A 20,000-nucleotide genomic window follows, 5' to 3' on the forward strand; every position below is an offset into this window, starting at 1 on the left:
CGGCCTTTAAGCCTTGAAAACTAGCGGCTAAGCATGCAAACGAACAATGCACATTGCCATTTGAATCATGATGCAAGCAAACAATTTTAGCCAAATTTTTAAGATTAATAAAATATTTCAGTAATCAACAGTAAAAAAACAAAGAACTGGTATATTGATTCCAAGATTAGTGGTGCTTCTGAGAGCTTTCCTTCCATAGTCTGTGGAAGGAGCTAAAAAATAAATAAAAAATCAGAGTTCACTAATGACATACATCATCTTCAGCTTTAATGAAACAAGATCATGAAATTATCTTCAAAATTATTCCATCTGGTTTAGTATAATACCGTATAGGATATGTAGTATTGAATTTACAGTAGTTTTTCTCTTGTTTTACGAGTTTTATGGTTAGACTATTTGACTCCTCTAGACAACACTTTCAAGCAAAAGTAAAGAATTCCAATCTTGAGATAGAAAAAAAATGGATGCTAAAATTTCACTTCTAACAGCAGTCATAATTTTAATGATAATGCTCACAGAAAACTGAATACCTCTGGGCTCATTTAACAGATAAATTGGGATATTCTTTATGTCTGAGCTTCCTTTACTTTTGAATATTGAATGTCACCTCTTGTATGGTGGCAGTCTGTTTTGATTTAATTTCTGTACTTGCTGCCTAGCATAAAAATTGATGAAGAAAAGGGTAAAAACTTTTAGTCATTCCCTTTTGTAGATTTCTTGTTCTCAGAAAGTGGAAAGGCAAAAGCATATTTTCTCCTTTTTTTTTATTTATGGGTTTTAAAATGAAAATTATAAAACAAATCCTTCCCCTGATCAATTTCAGCTTGCCATCCTTGCTAATTTCAATTTTGTAATCGGTAACATACATGAACTCTAGAGGTTGTGATGTCATCCAAAATTTCTCTAGTTTTCTTTTATTTTGAATCCTGCTGAAACTTTTTCTGTAATTCTGGGATTCCCTTGCATTCTTCTGAGTATTCCAATGCCATTATTTCTAAATAAAAAGGAGAAACAGCAAGATTTAACTGGAACATACAATTAAAATGTAGGCTAAATTTCCCAAATTAGAAATTTAGGTACACTATTGTGATTTTACACAAAAGATATAGCAAGAAAGTAATGCAATAAAAGACTTTCTTCAACCTTACTTTACTAGTGAAAAGATATTACGATATCATTATAACTATCTCAACAAGCAAATTAGAATTACCGGTAGTGTATAATTTTTCTACGCAGCGTAAGTCTGGATCAGTAGTCTTGAAACAACTGTCTTCCCAACAAGAAATCAAAATCCTGGCTTGCCCTGTTGGTAGGAGAAAATTCAGACCCCTATACCAGCAAGGATACTGTTCCAGTCTCTAATGTGTACTGTAAATGATTCTTTTAAAAAATAGTTTCTTTATCAATTTATCAGAGAATAGGAAAATACTGTTTTGAGACTGTTCCCTGTATACAGTGTGTATGGAGATAGGATGAAAATACGTTAAAGAACAGCATTGAGTGAATGAAATACAAAATGCATATCAGGAAAGGAATGGAACATGCTTGAATAATACTAACCCAGAATTATAATAACACATTTGGGTTATTTAGTCATTTTGATTTAGGATTATTCAAGCATAAAACACAAACATATATGTGTCAATGTACACTTGAAAGAAAACACAGAATAAATAAATACAACAAAAGGGTCATGTCATTGTGAATATAATATGACAACATAAGGTGTGATCGTAGACTGCAGATTGCTGATTTGATCTCATAATATCTTGAAAGTTGTCTTTGCTGAGGGGTTCCCCAAGGAATGTCTACATGGGTTTGAGAGAAAATTGTTTTGTCTTTATTTATAGGTTGAGCTCATACTTTATATATACTGTATAAGCAATGTGAACACTTTACAGGCAATATTCATCAAAATGATATGATAATGTTAAGCTCAGGTACATTAATAGAGGAAGATTTTTATTATTTGGTATCATTCAACTTGAAATGTATTTCCAGCCATCATTTTACGACATATGATATTTCTCTAGACGGCATTAAAAACCATTTTCCAGTCATTGCTTATCATTTGCTTTTTTTTGCAGGTGATTTGCTATTCCATACTGGAGAATCGTTGGACCAACTGTGTTTCATTGTCACTGGGTCTCTGGAGGTAATTCAGGACGACGAAGTTGTAGCCATCCTTGGGAAAGGTGATGTCTTTGGAGACACCTTCTGGAAAGACCCAACGGTTGGCCAGAGTGCGGCCAATGTCCGTGCCCTCACGTACTGTGACTTACACGCTATCAAGAGAGAAAAATTACTGGAAGTTCTTGATTTTTATCATGCCTTCGCCAATTCATTTGCTCGGAACTTAGTACTCACTTACAATCTTAGGCATAGGGTGAGTTTTACATCTTCAGTTCCATGTCTATGTACTGAGCCATTTATTCATACAACTTTTAAACTTTATTTCAGGTGTGTATTGCTTTACAGGTAGGTTGTCCTGAAACAAATCTGAACCTAAGACAATTTTTGTTACATGATTTTCATAAGGCTTTCTTTTTAGATAGACTTGCTTGATCTGAGTGATCATGTTCTAGTGATGTGGATTGTTTTTAGATTGAATACAGTGCTGTAATTACCTACAGATTTCACGTGGTTACAATTCCTTTATGGTTACCATGAGTACAGTATAGAGGTTACTAAAGTTGTAGCATTATCCATTGTAAATTAAATGCTTATTTATATTATAGCCTTGCCTTATAGATTCCTCTCAGTTTTAAATGAATCCCCTCTGAATTACACTTTATTCAGTAGACCAAATTTTCCAATGGATTTTTTAGACAATGAACCAAATAAAGCATAATGATTTTATACTTTACATGTAGATTTGTTGTAGCATAATTTAGGTAGTGGATTCAAAGAGGTCTTGCCTCCTCCGTTCATCAGATTAAGGGACCACTCCCTATTACTGTGTGGCTGTATAGATATGTTTTAAAGTAATTCATTATTATTATTATTATTTTTAGCTAAGATACAACCTTAGTTGGAAAAGCAAGATGCTATAAGCCAAAGGCTCCAACAGGAATAATAGCTTAGTGATGTAAAGAAATAAGGAAGTAAATAAGATATGAGAAATGATAACAATTAAAATAAAATAATTAAAAAATAGTAACATCCAAACAGATATTTCATATATACATACATACATACATATACCAAGGCACTTCTCCCAATTTTGGGGGGTAGCCGACATCAACAAATGAAACAAAACAAAAAGGGGACCTCTACTCTCTACGTTCCTCCAGCCTAACAAGGGACTCAACCGAGTTCAGCTGGTACTGCTAGGGTGCCACAGCCCACCCTCCCACATTATCCACCACAGATGAAGCTTCATAATGCTGAATCCCCTACTGCTGCTACCTCCGCAGTCATCTAAGGCATCGGAGGCAGCAGCAGGGCCTACCGGAACTGCGTCACAATCGCTCGCCATTCATTCCTATTTCTAGCACGCTCTCTTGCCTCTCTCACATCTATCCTCCTATCACCCAGAGGTTTCTTCACTCCATCCAACCACCCAAACCTTGGCCTTCCTCTTGTACTTCTTCCATCAACTCTTGCATTCATCACCTTCTTTAGCAGACAGCCATTTTCCATTCTCTCAACATGGCCAAACCACCTCAACACATTCATATCCACTCTAGCTGCTAACTCATTTCTTACACCCGTTCTCACTCTCACCACTTCGTTCCTAACCCTATCTACTCGAGATACACCAGCCATACTCCTTAGACACTTCATCTCAAACACATTCAATTTCTGTCTCTCCATCACTTTCATTCCCCACAACTCCGATCCATACATCACAGTTGGTACAATCACTTTCTCATATAGAACTCTTTTTACATTCATGCCCAACCCTCTATTTTTTACTACTCCCTTAACTGCCCCCAACACTTTGCAACCTTCATTCACTCTCTGACGTACATCTGCTTCCACTCCACCATTTGCTGCAACAACAGACCCCAAGTACTTAGACTGATCCACCTCCTCAAGTAACTTTCCATTCAACATGACATTCAACCTTGCACCACCTTCCCTTCTTGTACATCTCATAACCTTACTCTTACCCACATTAACTCCCAACTTCCTTCTCTCACACACTCTTCCAAATTCTGTCACTAATCGGCCAAGCTTCTCCTCTGTGTCTGGAACCAGTACAGTATCATCCGCAAACAACAACTGATTTACCTCCCATTCATGGTCATTCTCGTCTACCAGTTTTAATCCTCGTCCAAGCACTCGAGCATTCACCTCTCTCACCACTCTATCAACAAACAAGTTAAACAACCACGGTGACATCACACATCCCTGTCTCAGCCCCACTCTCACCGGAAACCAATCACTCACTTCATTTCCTATCCTAACACATGCTTTACTACCTTTGTAGAAACTTTTCACTGCTTGCAACTTATATACAGTAAATTATTAAAAAGACTTATGTCAGGCTGTTCAACATAAAAACATTTGATGCAAGTTTGAATTTTTGAAGTTCTACCGATTCAACTATTCAATAAGGAAGATCATTCTACAACTTGGTCAGAGCTGGAATAAAATTTTAGAATACTGTGTGTTATTGAGCCTCATAATGGAGAAAGCCTGACTACTAGAAATAACTGCATGCCTAGTATTACGAACAGGGTGGAACTGTCCGGGAAGATCTTAATGTAAAGGATGATCAGAATTTTGAAAAGTCTTATGCAACATGCATAAGGAACTAATTGAACGATGGTGCCAGATCAGGAATAAGAAATTTAATAGAAATTCTATATTTCACTGGCACCTTCAAAGCCATTGGATTTTTTATATGTGTAGTAACTTAAGAACTCTTGAGTACAGGAACTTGGAAATTTTTAGGAAATCTAGAACGGCTGACTTTCTAGGTTTTGAAAATTGATGTGCATTAACTGTAGTTGAGTAGCTTGATAATTATTTTAATAAAGATCAGCCATGAAACTTATTTATCTCAAGCTTAGTACACCAGTTCCTTGTTAACAAGAAGAATTGTCTCAGTCCCTTGGCCTGAGACCAGTTCTTACAGCCCAGAATGGGACAAACCTAGAATTGGGCAAACAAAGGTTTACATTCAAAATCTTCCAATCTTTTAGTTGTCAAATGGCAAAAGAATAGAATTTGAATGATGAAATGTATTGTTTCAAAAGTTACTGTGTCATCATACTAATATCATTAAAGCTACTGACTTCTGTCCTCTTAAGAAAAAAAATTCTCTCTCTCTCTCTCTCTCTCTCTCTCTCTCTCTCTCTCTCTCTCTCTCTCTCTCTCTCTCTCTCTCTCTCTCTCTCACTTAGTTGTCTTGATAGATGTCACCAGGACATAGTTATAAAAAGAACTTTGTATAGGTAGGTAGTAGGTTGGCCAGGGCACCAGTCGCCCATTGAGATATTATTGCTAGAGAGTTATTGGGCCCTATGACTGGCCAAACAGTACTACACTGGATCCCTCTCATACACCGAATAGTCTGGCCCATTTGTTCTTGCACATTTATGTGTTTTCATATTGCATACATTTTTGTGCATCTCTTCTCTACTCTTTGATTTAGCCAATACTGAGTAAATGTCTGACTTTGGAGATTGCAAATCCTTACCATTCAAATACTCTAACTCTTTTATTTTTAATTTTCTTACTTGAACTTAAGAACTAATGCTTTATCATTTTTTCTAATGTCCCCCCCAATTTTTTTTTTTCTCCATTAAGTTTTGCCTTTGCATATAAACAGAAACTTCCAATATCCATTTCCATGGTCCAGTAGGTTGTCCAAGGCACCATCCTCTCGTTGAGATACTACCGTTGAAGAGTTATTGGGTCCTTTGACTAGTCAGATAATACTACATTGGATCCCTCTCTAGTTACAGCTCATTTTCTTTGCCTGCACATACACCAAATAGTCTGACCTATTCTTTACACATTCTCCTAATTCCTCAAACTCCTGACAATGGTAAGATAACCAAAAACATTTTCTTCACTGTTTGGGTTAACTACTGACCGTAATAGTTCATTGGATACTTTCTGTGGTAAGGGTAGAAGACTATTTAGCTATGGTAAGCAGTTCTTTGAGGAAAAGGACACTCCAAAATCAAACCATTGTTCTCTAGTCTTGGGTAGTGCCTTAGCCTGTGTACCATGGTCTTCCACTGTCTTGGATTTATGTTCTCTTGCTTAAGGATACACTCAGGCACACTATTCTATCTGTTTCCTTAGCAACTTTCCTCACTGGGCTATTTTCTTTGTTGGAGCCTTCGGGCATATATCATCCGGCTTTTCCAACTAGTGTTGTAGCCTAGCTAGTAATACTAATAACACACAGAAATCGGATCTGAAGCTAAGCTTTTCATTCTCCATAGTTTAAAGTTTAATGAAATATTTTTGTTTTTCATGTTTTCCAACGAATTGTATTACCCGGTAATAGTTTTCAATATTAAACTTACCCGATAATCATGTAGCTGTCAACTCCGTTGCCCGACAGAATTCTATGGAGGGATACGCCAGCTATCACAATACTAGAAGGGGGTGTACTTTCCAGCGCCACCTGTGGCCAGGTACTCAAGTACTTCTTGTTGACACCTCCTCAATTATTCCTCTGTCGTGCTTCCGGCAAGACGTTCTGGGATACGCTTATGTTCTTGGAGTATTTTCACGACTTTGGTGAAGTATTTCTCTTTGATTTCGGCTGTCGCTTTACTGGAAACTTCTATATTAGCTTAGTTAGCTTTTGGAATTAATTTGATTAATTATGGTGACGAAGAGAGTATGAACTCTCTTTCACCTTTAAATGGCCGACCCTTCCCTTAGACGGAAGTGTTGGTGTCTAAGAGAGTATAGACTCTCTTTCTTAATTTTGCTTAACAAAAGTTATAGATTTATTTTATATCTCTCCGCCTCTTATAGGCCTCTTCGATTAACTTCCTTTTTTTTTTTTATAAACTTATTAAAATTAATTTTTATATTTGTTTATATTCGACCTTCCTAATAGTAGGCGGTCTTTTCTTGGTACCGAAGTTAATTAACATTGAGCCCGTCATTTCGGTTTTACCTGTTAACATATTATGCTATTTTAATGTCTTTGAAAGAATTTCTTTGATAGTCTAGTACTGTTTTCAAAGTTGAACTAACGTTTTGTTTTGTCTCTGCAGTTGTTGACGTTCAGAACGTTCAACTTGCACTCTATCGTTACGATAGAGAAAGAATTTTCACGGTTTCACATTGCAGTAAGAGTAACCGTGTCTAGCGTTTTGTTCATTCTTTCTTAACTTAATGGTTTTAATCCTAATAAAGGAACTTTTCATTTTGGGAAATATTTCAGTTTTTTCCTTTAACAATAATATGTTTTAACGATATATATGATTGGGCTCTTCTCTCAGGTTCTAAGTCAAGAGAGAGAGAGAGAGAGAGAGAGATAGAGACGGAGGGAGAAAGAGGAGGATAAACGTTTCATTCAAGCCTGCCAGGCGTACGAGTAACGTTGTTATCGTTTTTTGCTCTTCTCCCTAGTCTCTTTAGGGGAAGAAAGTAAACGTTTCTAGAGTGATCTAGTGTTTAGTCTCTTTCCAGCCACTGAATTATTTATCTTTCATTAGATTTTTCTGTTACATTGTAATTCTGTTTTCGCAATTACTAACTTTTGAGAAAGGATAGAATTGCGTGTTTCAGGTACAAACCACTTAAAGTTTCGAGTTCAGTGAAATAAGTGCAAACAGAAAATCAAAGTGATAAGTGATTAGCGCAAAGTGTGTCAGTGTTGTGCGTGAGGGTACTTCTGTGTGCGCCAGTCGTTCTCCCAGTCCGGGACCTCTTGCAAGCTCCCAAGCCCAGGGGAGAAGCAATGTCGAAGGACAAAAGGGTTCAGCAGGCCTTGATCGGCGCACAGAAGTATCCTCGGTGGTTGTGGGCGTGTCTTACCGAGACCGTCACTCCCACCCGCAGACGATTGAGCCCTTATTTTGCTCGTCTGCAGAAGAAATTTAGGGGAGAAAACGCTGGTCTCAGGTCTCAAGACCTCTTAAACATAAAGTCCAGACCTATGCCAGACGTACGAAGTTAGAGTTCAACAACCCGGATGCAGTCATTGGGTTAGCTCTGACTCTCCTCAGTCATCAGTTGAATGCACTCCGCCTAAGAGGAGTAAGGTTCTGCCGCAACAGATCTCTGCTGTTAAGGCTTTACCTCAGCAGACCTTAGTGTCTGCCGACCCCAAGTTGACTCTACTGCAGTCCATGCAGTCACAACTTTCGGTCTTGATGCGTGAGTGTCGGGCTGAGAGTGTTGCGTTGTTATTGTGGATAACTGATTATACCTCCGCCTCCGCCTACACTCCCTCTGCCTGCGCTCGCTCCGCCTGCGCTCGCTCCGCCTGATCGCAGTACCACCTGCCAGGCGTACGATGTTGAGCCACGTTCTGAGTTGGCTGTTCCTAGTGGTGCTCAGCTTCCGCCTTCTTTAAGGCAACCTTTACAATGGGATCAGGAGGATTATACCTCTCTTCCTCCGCCTCCACTTGCTGCTCCACCAGTGATGCAACACTCGGTTGAGGTACAACAACCTCTCCCGTCCTTGAGTCAGTCTCCTCAGCTCTCGCTGCAGCGAGCTCAACCCTCCACAAGGCAAGCACCGCTACACCTTAGCCTTGCGCCTCAGGAGCCTCAGCTTGCGAGACATTTACCTTGTTCTGCGCAGCCTCTACCTCATCGCGCTCCGCTCACACCACAGGAACAGGAACTTGCTACTCCGCTTCCGCCAACCGCTCAGCAAGCGCAACCCTTGGGTTCAGCCACTCATGCCAGGAGTCAGCCTCCTCCACCCATGCGCCTACCTTCTGCTACTTCCTTTGATCAGCCTTTGCAGACTGAGCCTCAGGTGTTCCCTCAACAGAGTCTTGAAGAGGAAACCACAACTATTGTTGTTCCAGCTCGTTCTGACTCTGCTGTTCAGCATACCTTACCTCCATTTTCAAACCTTATGATAATGGAGGTTATTTGTATTACTTATAAAAATATATTTGTATTCCTTGCAATATATTTTTAACAATATCGCAGAATATGGCAAAAAATATGAATCATGAGTTATGAATGTAAGGTAAATATTATGTTGATATTTAAACCCATGCAAGCATGCATAAAGCACTTTAGCACTGGTCATGGAATTTCTGAGAAATGTTAAACGCCATGCACACGCTCTGCTTACCTTACAGCATGCTCTACATACAGCATGCTCTGCTTACAGCATGCTCTGCATACTCCATGCTCTGCATACAGCATGCTCTGCATTCAGCATGCTCTGCATACAACATGCTCTACATACAGCATGCTCTGCATACAGCATGCTCTGCATACAACATGCTCTGCATACAGCATGCTCTGCATTCAGCATGCTCTGCATACAACATGCTCTGCATACAGCATGCTCTGCATTCAGCATGCTCTGCATACAACATGCTCTACATTCAGCATGCTCTGCATACAGCATACTCTGCATACAACATGCTCTGCATACCTTACCGCATGCTTCTCAGTCACACATCTTTGGTTGTTGCCAACTCACTAGACTGTCAAGCAGTTTCATAACGTTGCCTTCTAGTCTGCTGCTTTTGCACCAGTGAACCCTCACTGAGAGAACTTAGCTTTTCTAGGATATGGTCCCTGTAGATGAGAAAGTTCTTTTCTCCCTCTTTCTGATATTCCCTTGAGGACTCTGTCATTTGGAGGGAGCCTTTAGCTGCATAGCCTCCTATGGACTTTTATTTAAGCGTAACATGCTTCCAGGGAAGGTAATGGTTCCACTTCAGTCGCTAATCCCGTCTGTTACCACACCTGCTCCCATAGACCTTGAGCTGTGTTGCAAGACATGCAGTCCAAGCTTAGTCCTTGTTAGAGGATTTTTTGTTTACGGAGTCAATGTGTCACGGGGAAGACGTTCAACAACCAACAGAAGTGACTTGTTGTGACGCAGTGCGGCAACCTCAGCAGCCCGATAAGGAGTTGTCTGTACGACCCAGACAGTCTAGACAGATTCGGGTTGTCACTGTACTTCCTCGCTTGCCCATGATTGACAGTTCACAGACTGTGCAGCAGTACCATGATCTTGTGTCCGGCTCCGTCAGACGACTGGCTTTTAAGAGCTCCCACACGTCGTCGCTGTCTGGAGATTTTCAAATGGACTATGGATCTGACCAAGGAACTGGGCCTCCTGGTCAATTTTGAGGAGTCTCAGCTCGTTCCATCCCAGACCATTGTCTCCTTGGGTATGGATCTTCAGAGTCGAGCTTTTCGGACTTTTCCGTCGGCCCCAAGGATCTTCCAAGCCCTAGAATGCATCCAGAGCATGCTGAGAAGGAACCGATGCTCAGTCAGGTAGTGGATGAGTCTAACAGGGACACTTTCATCGCTGGCCCTGTTCATCGTGTTAGGGAGACTCCACCTCCCCCCCCTTCAGTATCATCTAGCTGCTCACTGGATAAAGGACATGACGCTAGAGACGGTCTCAGTTCCTGTTTCCGAAGAGAGGAGGTCTTCTCTCGCGTGGTGTAAGAACAGCTTTCTTCTCAAGGAAGTCTACCTTTGGCTGTTCAGAAACACGACCGCCGTCTCCTCTCGGACGCATCAGACACGGGCTGGGGTGCGACTTTGGACGGACAAGAATGCTCGGGAACATGGAATCAGGAGCAAAGGACACTTCACATCAATTGCAAGGAGTTGTTGGCGGTTATTCTGGCCTTGATAAACTTCAAGTCCCTCCAGCTTAACAAAGTGGTGGAGGTGGACTCTGACAACACCACAGCCCTGGCTTACATCTTCAAGCAGGGAGGGACTCTTTCGTGGAAGTTGTTCTAGATCGCAAGGGACCTACTCATCTGGTCTAAAGATCGAAAGCTAACTGGTAACGAGGTTCATTCAGGGCGGTATGAATGTCATGGCAGATCACCTCAGACGGAAGGGTCAGGTCATCCCCACAGAGTGGACCCTTCTCAAGAATGTTTGCAACAGACTTTGGGCCCTGTGGGGTCAGCCAACCATAGATCTGTTCACTACCTCGATAACCTAGAGACTCCTGTTGTATTGTTCTCCGATTCCAGACCCAGCAGCAGTTCACGTGGATGCTTTTCTGCTGGATTGGTTCCATCTCGACCTGTATGCATTCCCGCCGTTCAAGATTGTCAACAGGGTACTTCAGAAGTTCTCCTCTCACAAAGGGACACAGCTGACGTTGGTTGGCTCCGCTCTGGTCCGCGAGAGAATGGTTCTTAGAGGTACTGCAATGGCTGGTCGACATTCCCAGGACTCTTCCTCTAGGAGTGAACCTTCTAAGTCTACCTCACGTAAAGAAGGTACACCCAATCCTCCACGCTCTTCGTCTGACTGCCTTCAGACTTTCGAAAGACTCTCAAGAGCTAGGGGCTTTTCGAAGGAGGCAGCCAGAGCGATTGCCAAAGCAAGGAGAACATCCACTCTCAGAATCTATCAGTCTCAAGGGGAAGTCTTCCGTAGCTGGTACAAGACCAATGCAGTTTCCTCAACCAGTACCACTGTAACCCAGATTGCTGACTTCCTGTTATATCTAAGGAAAGTAAGATCCCTTTCAGCTCCTACGATCAAGGGTTACAGAAGTATGTTGGCAGCGGTTTTCCGCCACAGAGGCTTGGATCTTTCCACCAACAAAGATCTACAGGACCTCCCTAGGTCTTTTGAGACCTCAAAGGAACGTCGGTTGTCCACTCCAGGCTGGAATCTAGACGTGGTCCTAAGGTTCCTTATGTCATCAAGATTTGAACCTCTCCAATCAGCCTCTTTTTAGGACCTCACATTAAAAACTCTTTTCCTCGTGTGCTTGACAACAGCTAAAAGAGTAAGTGAGATCCACGCCTTCAGCAGGATCATTGTTTTCACATCTGAAACGGCTACATGTTCCTTGCAGCTCGGTTTTTGCTAAACGAGCTTCCTTCACGTCCTTGGCCTAAGTCGTTCGAGATCCCAAGCCTGTCCAACTTGGTGGGGAATGATCTGAAGAGAGTACTTTGCCCAGTTAGAGCTCTTAGGTACTATCTAAAAAGGTCTTAACCTTTACAAGGACAATCAGAAGCCTTATAGTGTGCTATCAAGAAACCTTCTTTTCCAAGTTCTAAGAACTCAGTTTCTTACTATTCAGGCTTCTGATTAGAGAAACACATTCTCTTCTGAAGGAAGAAGACCTTGCTTTGCTGAAGGTAAGGACACATGAAGTGGGAACTGTGGCTACTTCAGTGGCCTTCAAACAGAACCATTCTCTGCAGAGTGTTATGGATGCAACCTATTGGAGAAGCAAGTCAGTGTTCGCATCATTCTATCTCAAAGATGTCCAGTCTCTTTACGAGTACTGCTACACCCTGGGACCATTCGTGGCAACGAATGCAGTAGTAGGCGAGGGCTCAGCCACTACATTCCCATAATCCCATAACCTTTTAACCTTTCTCTTGAATACTTTTTATGGGTTGTACGGTCGGCTAAGAAGCCTTCCACATCCTTGTTGATTTGGCGGGTGGTCAATTCTTTCTTGAGAAGCGCCGAGGTTAAAGGTTGTGATGAGGTCCTTTAGTATGGGTTGCAGCCCTGTATACTTTAGCACCTTGGAGTTGATTCAGCCTCCCAAGAGGAACGCTGCGCTCAGTAAGGAAGACGATCTTATTAAAGGCAGAGTAACGGTTCAAGTCGACTTCCTTACCAGGTACTTATTATTTCATTGTTATTGTGGATAACTGATTATATGAAATACGGGATACTTAGCTATCCTTTAGTCTTGTACACTGGTTTTTCACCCACCCCCCTGGGTGTGAATCAGCTACATGATTATCGGGTAAGTTTAATATTGAAAAATGTTATTTTTATTAGTAAAATAAATTTTTGAATATACTTACCCGATAATCATGATTTAATCGACCCTCCCTTCCTCCCCATAGAGAACCAGTGGACCGAGGAATAATTGAGGAGGTGTCAACAAGAAGTACTTGAGTACCTGGCCACAGGTGGCGCTGGAAAGTACACCCCCTTCTAGTATTGTGATAGCTGGCGTATCCCTCCATAGAATTCTGTCGGGCAACGGAGTTGACAGCTACATGATTATCGGGTAAGTATATTCAAAAATTTATTTTACTAATAAAAATAACATTTTTATTATTTTTCCACAGCTTATCTTCAGGAAAGTGAGCGATGTCCGTCGAGAGAAAGAGTTGGCTGAGAGACGAAAGCATGAACCTCAACAAGAGTTGAGCCATGACCATCTTGTTAGAAAGATATTTTCCAGGTAATCATAAAGTAAAGTTTTTTTTAGATTCTCTTGTATTTCATTAGATTAGAATTGATGTGGTAGATTACAGGTGGTGTTTAGTGCTCATTAGTTGATGTATAAATGGTTAATGGTCAAACTCTTTTCGTTGATGTTAACGATAGTAAAAAAGAGACACCCATAATGGTAGGTGTTACACAAAACACGGTTCAAAAGTAACCATACATCAGTAGTCACAAATTTTAGAAAATAATTGGTTCACTAGAAGTAGAAGCCAGTAGAACGCTAAAAGCTGAAAATGTGTAGAATAAGGAAAGATCTGGAACTTTTCTGGAATATACTTGTAATTTTTTTTTTATTAGAAAATAATTCAGTATGTTTATTTCAATTGGAGTTGATTTTACAAAAATATAATTGCATCATTATCAAGTTATTAAGATTAACTAAGAAAGGTTAAAGGACAAGAAATCATGGCATTCATATTTCCAAAGATTCTAAATGTATAAGTTTATTATATATGTAGCAGGGTTGTTCAATAGAGCTGTGTATTTTTTTTATGAATTTTACAGTGGCGTTCTTCAAAATATGTTAGGTTAATTACAGTACATTTTCATACATTTAGTGAGAATCTTATGCTTTAGTGAAATAAACGATGTTATCAAGCACTGTACAGCACGTGTTATTAAAGAGCATTATCAACGTTTATGAAGTTACGTACATCAGAAATATTTATTAGATATATCAAGAAAACTGTATTTCTAGTTGGTGATATAGAAAAATGCATCTATTTTTCTTACTTTAATGAAAATCATTTTCTATGGAGTTGATCAGGGAATTAGGAAACATTGCAGTCTGGTAATTCCAGTTTATTTAGAAATTAGACTTATTTTCTGAAAACTTTCTCATCAATAGATGCTTACTGGCTTTGTAGAAAAATTCAGAACAAAAAGGCCCATTGTCATTTTCTAACGGAAAGTTTCAAAATGTTTTCATTTTGATATTTTCTAAATGGTAGGTTTTCAGATCCCCCCTTGTAATATATCTGCATGAGTGATTTGTAATATGATTCACATCCTGGCCATCTCCACTTAATGGGTTTTCCAATTTTTCGACTCTTGCCTTGTGTGGGATTCCATTGGTGTTTGTACCCTCCTTTGCTAATTAAAACCCATTGGTGTTGATATTTCATCCCTGTTAAGACAATGTCAAACTAGTGCCATTTCTGGCATCTGATAGCTTCGTGTCATCAAAATTTACACCAGTAATCAGTATATGGGCCAAAATTTTAGCCATGCATGTTCGTGCTTGTGCGACATCAGTGTAACATATATGCATGACTTTGAATTTTGCACCATCATAGGAAAAATATCAGCTGTTTGGTGAAAATCTGTCAGCAAGATGCTAAAAGGTGCCAGAATATGTGCCTTTATTGAGATGTTGTTTTTTCATCCTTGTCGAAAAGAGGACTTGCATTTAAAGTCTCTTCTTGTGTAAGACATGCAAATGTTAAGCTATTAAAGATAAACAAGGTTCCCCAGATTATTTGTGACATATTTTTGAGAGCCTATCTTCATTACTGTTAGTTTACAAAAAGGTCAGTAATTTGTGTAGTGCTTTAGATGTTAGATGTGTCAAGAGGTATTGCTTGGTTAGAAGTCCTAGGAGTGCTTTCTTAACATTTGCAATGTTCTTTTTCTTTCTTTACATCATCAGTGGCGCCCGTAATGTGTAGGTATATTTAAGGTGGTAATTATTGATTATTGCAATGCTTATAGTTTCTCTGTAGTGTGTTGCTGGAACTCCTGCTGACTCCTGTTTGGTAACTGAGTCAGCAAATTTTTCTAGATAAATTGCTTATTTGAGAAATTAGTTCATTCTTCATTCTGGTGATTAGGTTTGGAAGAGGAGGCATAAGAGTGCTTTGGCAGAAACTGTGAAACCATCATAAAGATATTGAAAAAATAGATTTAGAATTATGGATACAAAGTGATTACGTATTTTTTATATGGGTTTTAGGTGACTGTATATCAATTTCATCATGCCATTTGTTATTATTCCAACAACCCTGATCACATATAAATGCTTTACAACGAACCTTTCGTGTTTTCGTACCATTTGAAAACCTTAAATTACACAATCTTTTTTTTTCTTCATTGGATTGATTATGTATCACTCATGATTTTACCAATCACCTCTCATCCTAATAGCAGTGTATTGCCACTAATGGTTTGATGAAACATTAACTGTTGTCACCTTTAGATTTATCAGCCCCCTCCCATCCTAAGGTTAGGAAGTGCGCAAGTTATTTAGGGTCTTTGTAGATCTGTCTTCATCGGGTATTTAGCAGTAAGAATTAATTGAGAGGAAAAGCTACATAAAATCTGTGGTAATATAATCTGAATAATAACTATTTAACAATCCATTAAATGTCTTATGATAAATGGTACATTAGACTCATAAGCTGGAACTCATATTGTTGTGTTGTGTATGATTGCTTCTCCCTCAGCATTTATATTGACACTTTTATAAGTTGTTTAAGAATCTCACGAATGATTCAGTATATCAATAAAATGAATCGGTCAATAGTTCATTTAAAGTTGCATCCTCAAGTATTTAAGAAAAAATATACTTGTAGAGTTCCATCTTATTGGTCCTTGAATTCCACTGCCATCTTACTTTCAACCCTTTAGGTGTGTGTGGCTTGTATTGGCTTTGATAGTGTGCTCGTTGCACCGTAGATGCTGTAACATGTAACCAGCAAATAACTCACTGTCTATTAGAGAGAGGCTTAGGATCATACCACTGAACATCTTTGAAATGTTTCTTAATTTAGTTTTATTAATTAAAACCTTTGTTTTAGTTATGAACTATTTTATATCAGAAGATCCTGCTGGATCTAGTACATGAATATTAAGCTTGATTTTTTGCCAGTATACATTTGAGGATATTTGATACTGAATCCTACAGTGGTCAGATTTCAGGTTGAAATAACATGATTCAAATTACAAAATTTTTCATTTCTATGTTCACTTGATATTTATATTGCTTTTCCAGAAGTTTGTTTTATCAACATTTACCCAAAAAATATATCAATTTTTGCCATTTCCTTTCCTTTCAAAATAATACAAGCCCCCAGTTGAATGACGACACAATCTAGCAATTAATGGTAAGCGAGACACTTGGAGTAATTCATTCTTCAGTTTTTGAATCACAAGGTCTGTATTCCCTATTCCTTGATACCACAAGTCAGAGGAGAGGTGGGTGGTCATGTATTTGAATATCAAATGAGTATAGAAATAAAAATAATTTTTTATTTTTATGAACCTCCCCTGATATTCATCTTTCCGACCCTTACACTGATGAACATGGGATGTCAATGATGGAAAGAGAAAAGTGAAAAAAAAATTGAAATGTACTGTATAACCCAATTAAAATTATAAACACAATAGGTCTAGAAATTAATGGGAAGATCCCAAAACCATTTCCTGATAGGTCGCCAGATGTCTTTATAATATTTGGAATGTAAAAGAAAAATATAACCTACTTTTGTTCAAACAATTTAGAAAGCCACAGTAGCAGGAACTATAGTGTCTAGAGGCCAATAATCTCAATAAGCATGTCTGGATTTCTAAAAAAAAGTGTCCATGTAATGCTGAACAGGTACATTATTGAGTTCTCTTTTCTCTAGAATTCTTTGCTAAAGAAACCTTTCTGCAAAATTTAAGAGATGTAGGCCTACTCCTAATATCTAGAACCTCAATCTACAAGGTTTATAAATGATGTGGATCCAAACGTGGTGGGTTCGTGACCCAGAAACCTACAACACAAAAATACAATGCCTTTCAGAAAGAGAGTTATCAAGGAAATTGTAACGGACTCTTAAGTCTTAAAACAAATTACCTGTAGCTCTGAAGGAAGGGAATTCTCAACAATTCAAAATTGAACCTAGTAGATAAGTAAAACCACATCACAAACTGAGATTGGAAATTCTTTCCAAAAAAAGAATCTTAAAAGAAATTCTTTTCTTAAAACCACACCTTAAAAGTTTTAACAATATTTAACTAGCTAGTTCTAGTTATGGATACATTATTGGACTTACGCTCATAAAAATTAACAAACTAATATTTTTGATACAAAATAAAGGTAGACTAGCCTTTAAGCCTTATGGGGAACAATCAATACCAACAAATCGTGATGTAGTCTTTTTCAAATGGGGAAGAAGTCGGACAGTCTTCCCCCTACTGAACTTCAGTGGAAAAGACCTCATACTTTTCTACAAAAAGGTTTTTGAGTTCGGCTGGCAATCCTTCTAGAATGTTTACTGTAACGGATATCTGTTCTGTTATTTTTAATGAAAGGGCTTCCTTGTTGCCACGCCTGGGTTTGAGAAATCTAACCCATAATTGGAAGGCTGAGTATTTCTGGAAACTGACCTCAGGACGTCAGTTTGAGTTCAGTTCTCTACATAACAACTACTTTATTGATGTTCACTCCATCTAACAAAGGTTCCTAAATAAGAAAAGAAAATAATTTTCATTTTTATGTCTAATACTGAATCCTGTTTTCTTCTCTTTATCCCAAAACATGTAAAGGCTAATAATGCTTCAGAGGTCCACCTGACACAGTTGGATCTCATGAAGTCAGATAATGTAAAATAGAATCCAAATGCTTATGTCTTGAAAATTCCTCTTTTACTCTTCTATGAGATTATAAACAACCCCTATAATAGAATTTGCGAAGGAAAGTGAATTGGTTACACTTCTTCTCTGACTACTTTCAAATAACATTTCTCAGTTGATCTACTTACACAACCTGAATTTAGAGGTTTCCTTTTATGAGGTACAATGTTTGGATCAAAACTGATTACTAAATCTCAATACACGACAAGACACGGTCAGGTAATTGATTAGCCATGTAGATATTAGCATGTCTTTGGTTTAAAGATGGTCTCAGCACAAAATGTAAACCTGAAACACCAGCCTTTTTCTGAATTCAAGACAACAATTTTTTTAATCTGTCCAAAATGAAGTTGGAAAGTCGAGTAGTGTAAATTGTTTTGGAAGTAGCCCATTTTCCCGATTTGGTAGAATAAGAAACTTTCAAACTTACCTTATTCAATCTATTTGGGTATAATTCATCAGTAATGTTATGCAAAGGTTGGAAAGACGATACTTCCTTACTGTACTTTCATTGTCTATCTCTGAACTTTTCTCTTTCTTCATTTCCCTATCCTACTAGAGAAGATGTGTGAAAATCAGCTGATTCTCAATTTGTTTACCATTTGAAAAGGGGGTATCTGCATGAGTATTTAGTTTCCTTTTGGTTTTGGATATACTAGCACCTACATTAAACTCGGTAATGTTATTGGGAGCTGACTTGCAAGTGAACAGCGTACACTGTCGTCTGAACGCGGGTTTAAAGGAATCATACGTTATGCCACGCCATCCACATAAGTAATATAAGAATGAAGATAAGCGCTTATTTTAGCAAGTGAAGGGCTATTAAGATCAAGGCAATCCACCCAGTCCTAGGCCTCATAATCTAGTTGCCCTATAGAGTGACTGGGATTATAGTTTTCAATAGGTTTAGCAGCAGAAGGAACTAATGTATGTAAGATTTTGAGGCTCTGTGTGAGGCTTTCGAATCTGTAGAGCACAGTGAACTAAATGCTATTAATATTCCATTAACCTTCGAGGGTCAGGTTAGGTTTTGGCAATGTAGTATGAATAACCAGAATTACCTTTATTAAGGAAGGTTCACTGAACTTCTGAAGTTTAACAAAGGAAGGAAGCAAGTGATTTCCAGATCTTGTGGAGCTCATCACTATTGAAAGATGCCTGAATAGTCATCATCCCCACTATAAGCAAGTTGCCCCAGCTTCTCTCCTGAGGTAACTGCAAGTTTCCTATTGTATTTGGAACTGTTAACTTTCACAGTAACAATTGAAACAAACTTTTCCATTGGTGGAACCAAGAGTGAAGTGTAATGTTCACAACAATCATTTAAATTACAGTATTGCTCGTGATATGATGCACAAAGGGAAAGTGGATTATAATCTCCCCAAAAAAATTCCTGTGCACATCTCAGGCAATAATTGCTAACTATACCAGAGGAAGAAATCTTAATTTACAATACAAAAACAATCTAGAACGCATGTGATTGCTGCTGATTGTGTACCACCAGAGATGTTACTGAATGGTGTAGGTCAACCCCAAGTACCACTTGAGCAGTAAGGTTAGGAGTAAAACTACGTAGCTTAGGCCCAAAATATTACTGTAAAGCTAAGACTATGTTGATTTCTGAGCTACCCAAAAATAAATTGATGGCTTTAAAATCTCAATTAAAAAAAAACCTAATTAGTTAGTTTGTAACGAAATAAAGTTTGGAGTGGAACGATCCTAGCTTTCTTAAATCTTTATGAAACACTGAAATTAACTGCTAAGTAAAACATTTCAATAACACTTCCCATATTTCTACCCACAAAGAGCTATGAGTAAATTGTCTTGTAGACCATGCATTACAGATTTTCTTTAATTAGTGTAATGCTGGACTTCAACGATGGCATTTTATTCTATAAATACAAACTATTGAGTTTAGTTGAAATTCATTGAACAGTTTGATGAAACTTTAAACCAAGTAATCCTTCTTATTAAAACTAATAACCATTTAATGATTTTTATTCTCTG

General features: G+C 38.6%; 1 protein-coding gene across 1 annotated transcript in view; it reads left to right on the plus strand.

Annotated features, from left to right (window-relative positions):
* Positions 1-20,000, plus strand: part of LOC137653513 (potassium voltage-gated channel protein eag-like) — a 562,168-nt gene that overhangs the window by 478,289 nt on the left and 63,879 nt on the right. Inside the window, exons 14-15 of the mRNA XM_068386969.1 lie at positions 2,088-2,386; positions 13,217-13,332. Coding sequence (XP_068243070.1) covers positions 2,088-2,386; positions 13,217-13,332 — 415 coding nt within the window. The remainder of the gene's footprint in view (positions 1-2,087; positions 2,387-13,216; positions 13,333-20,000) is intronic.

The sequence above is a fragment of the Palaemon carinicauda genome, chromosome 14, assembly GCF_036898095.1.
Source record: "Palaemon carinicauda isolate YSFRI2023 chromosome 14, ASM3689809v2, whole genome shotgun sequence".
Lineage (NCBI taxonomy): Eukaryota > Metazoa > Arthropoda > Malacostraca > Decapoda > Palaemonidae > Palaemon > Palaemon carinicauda.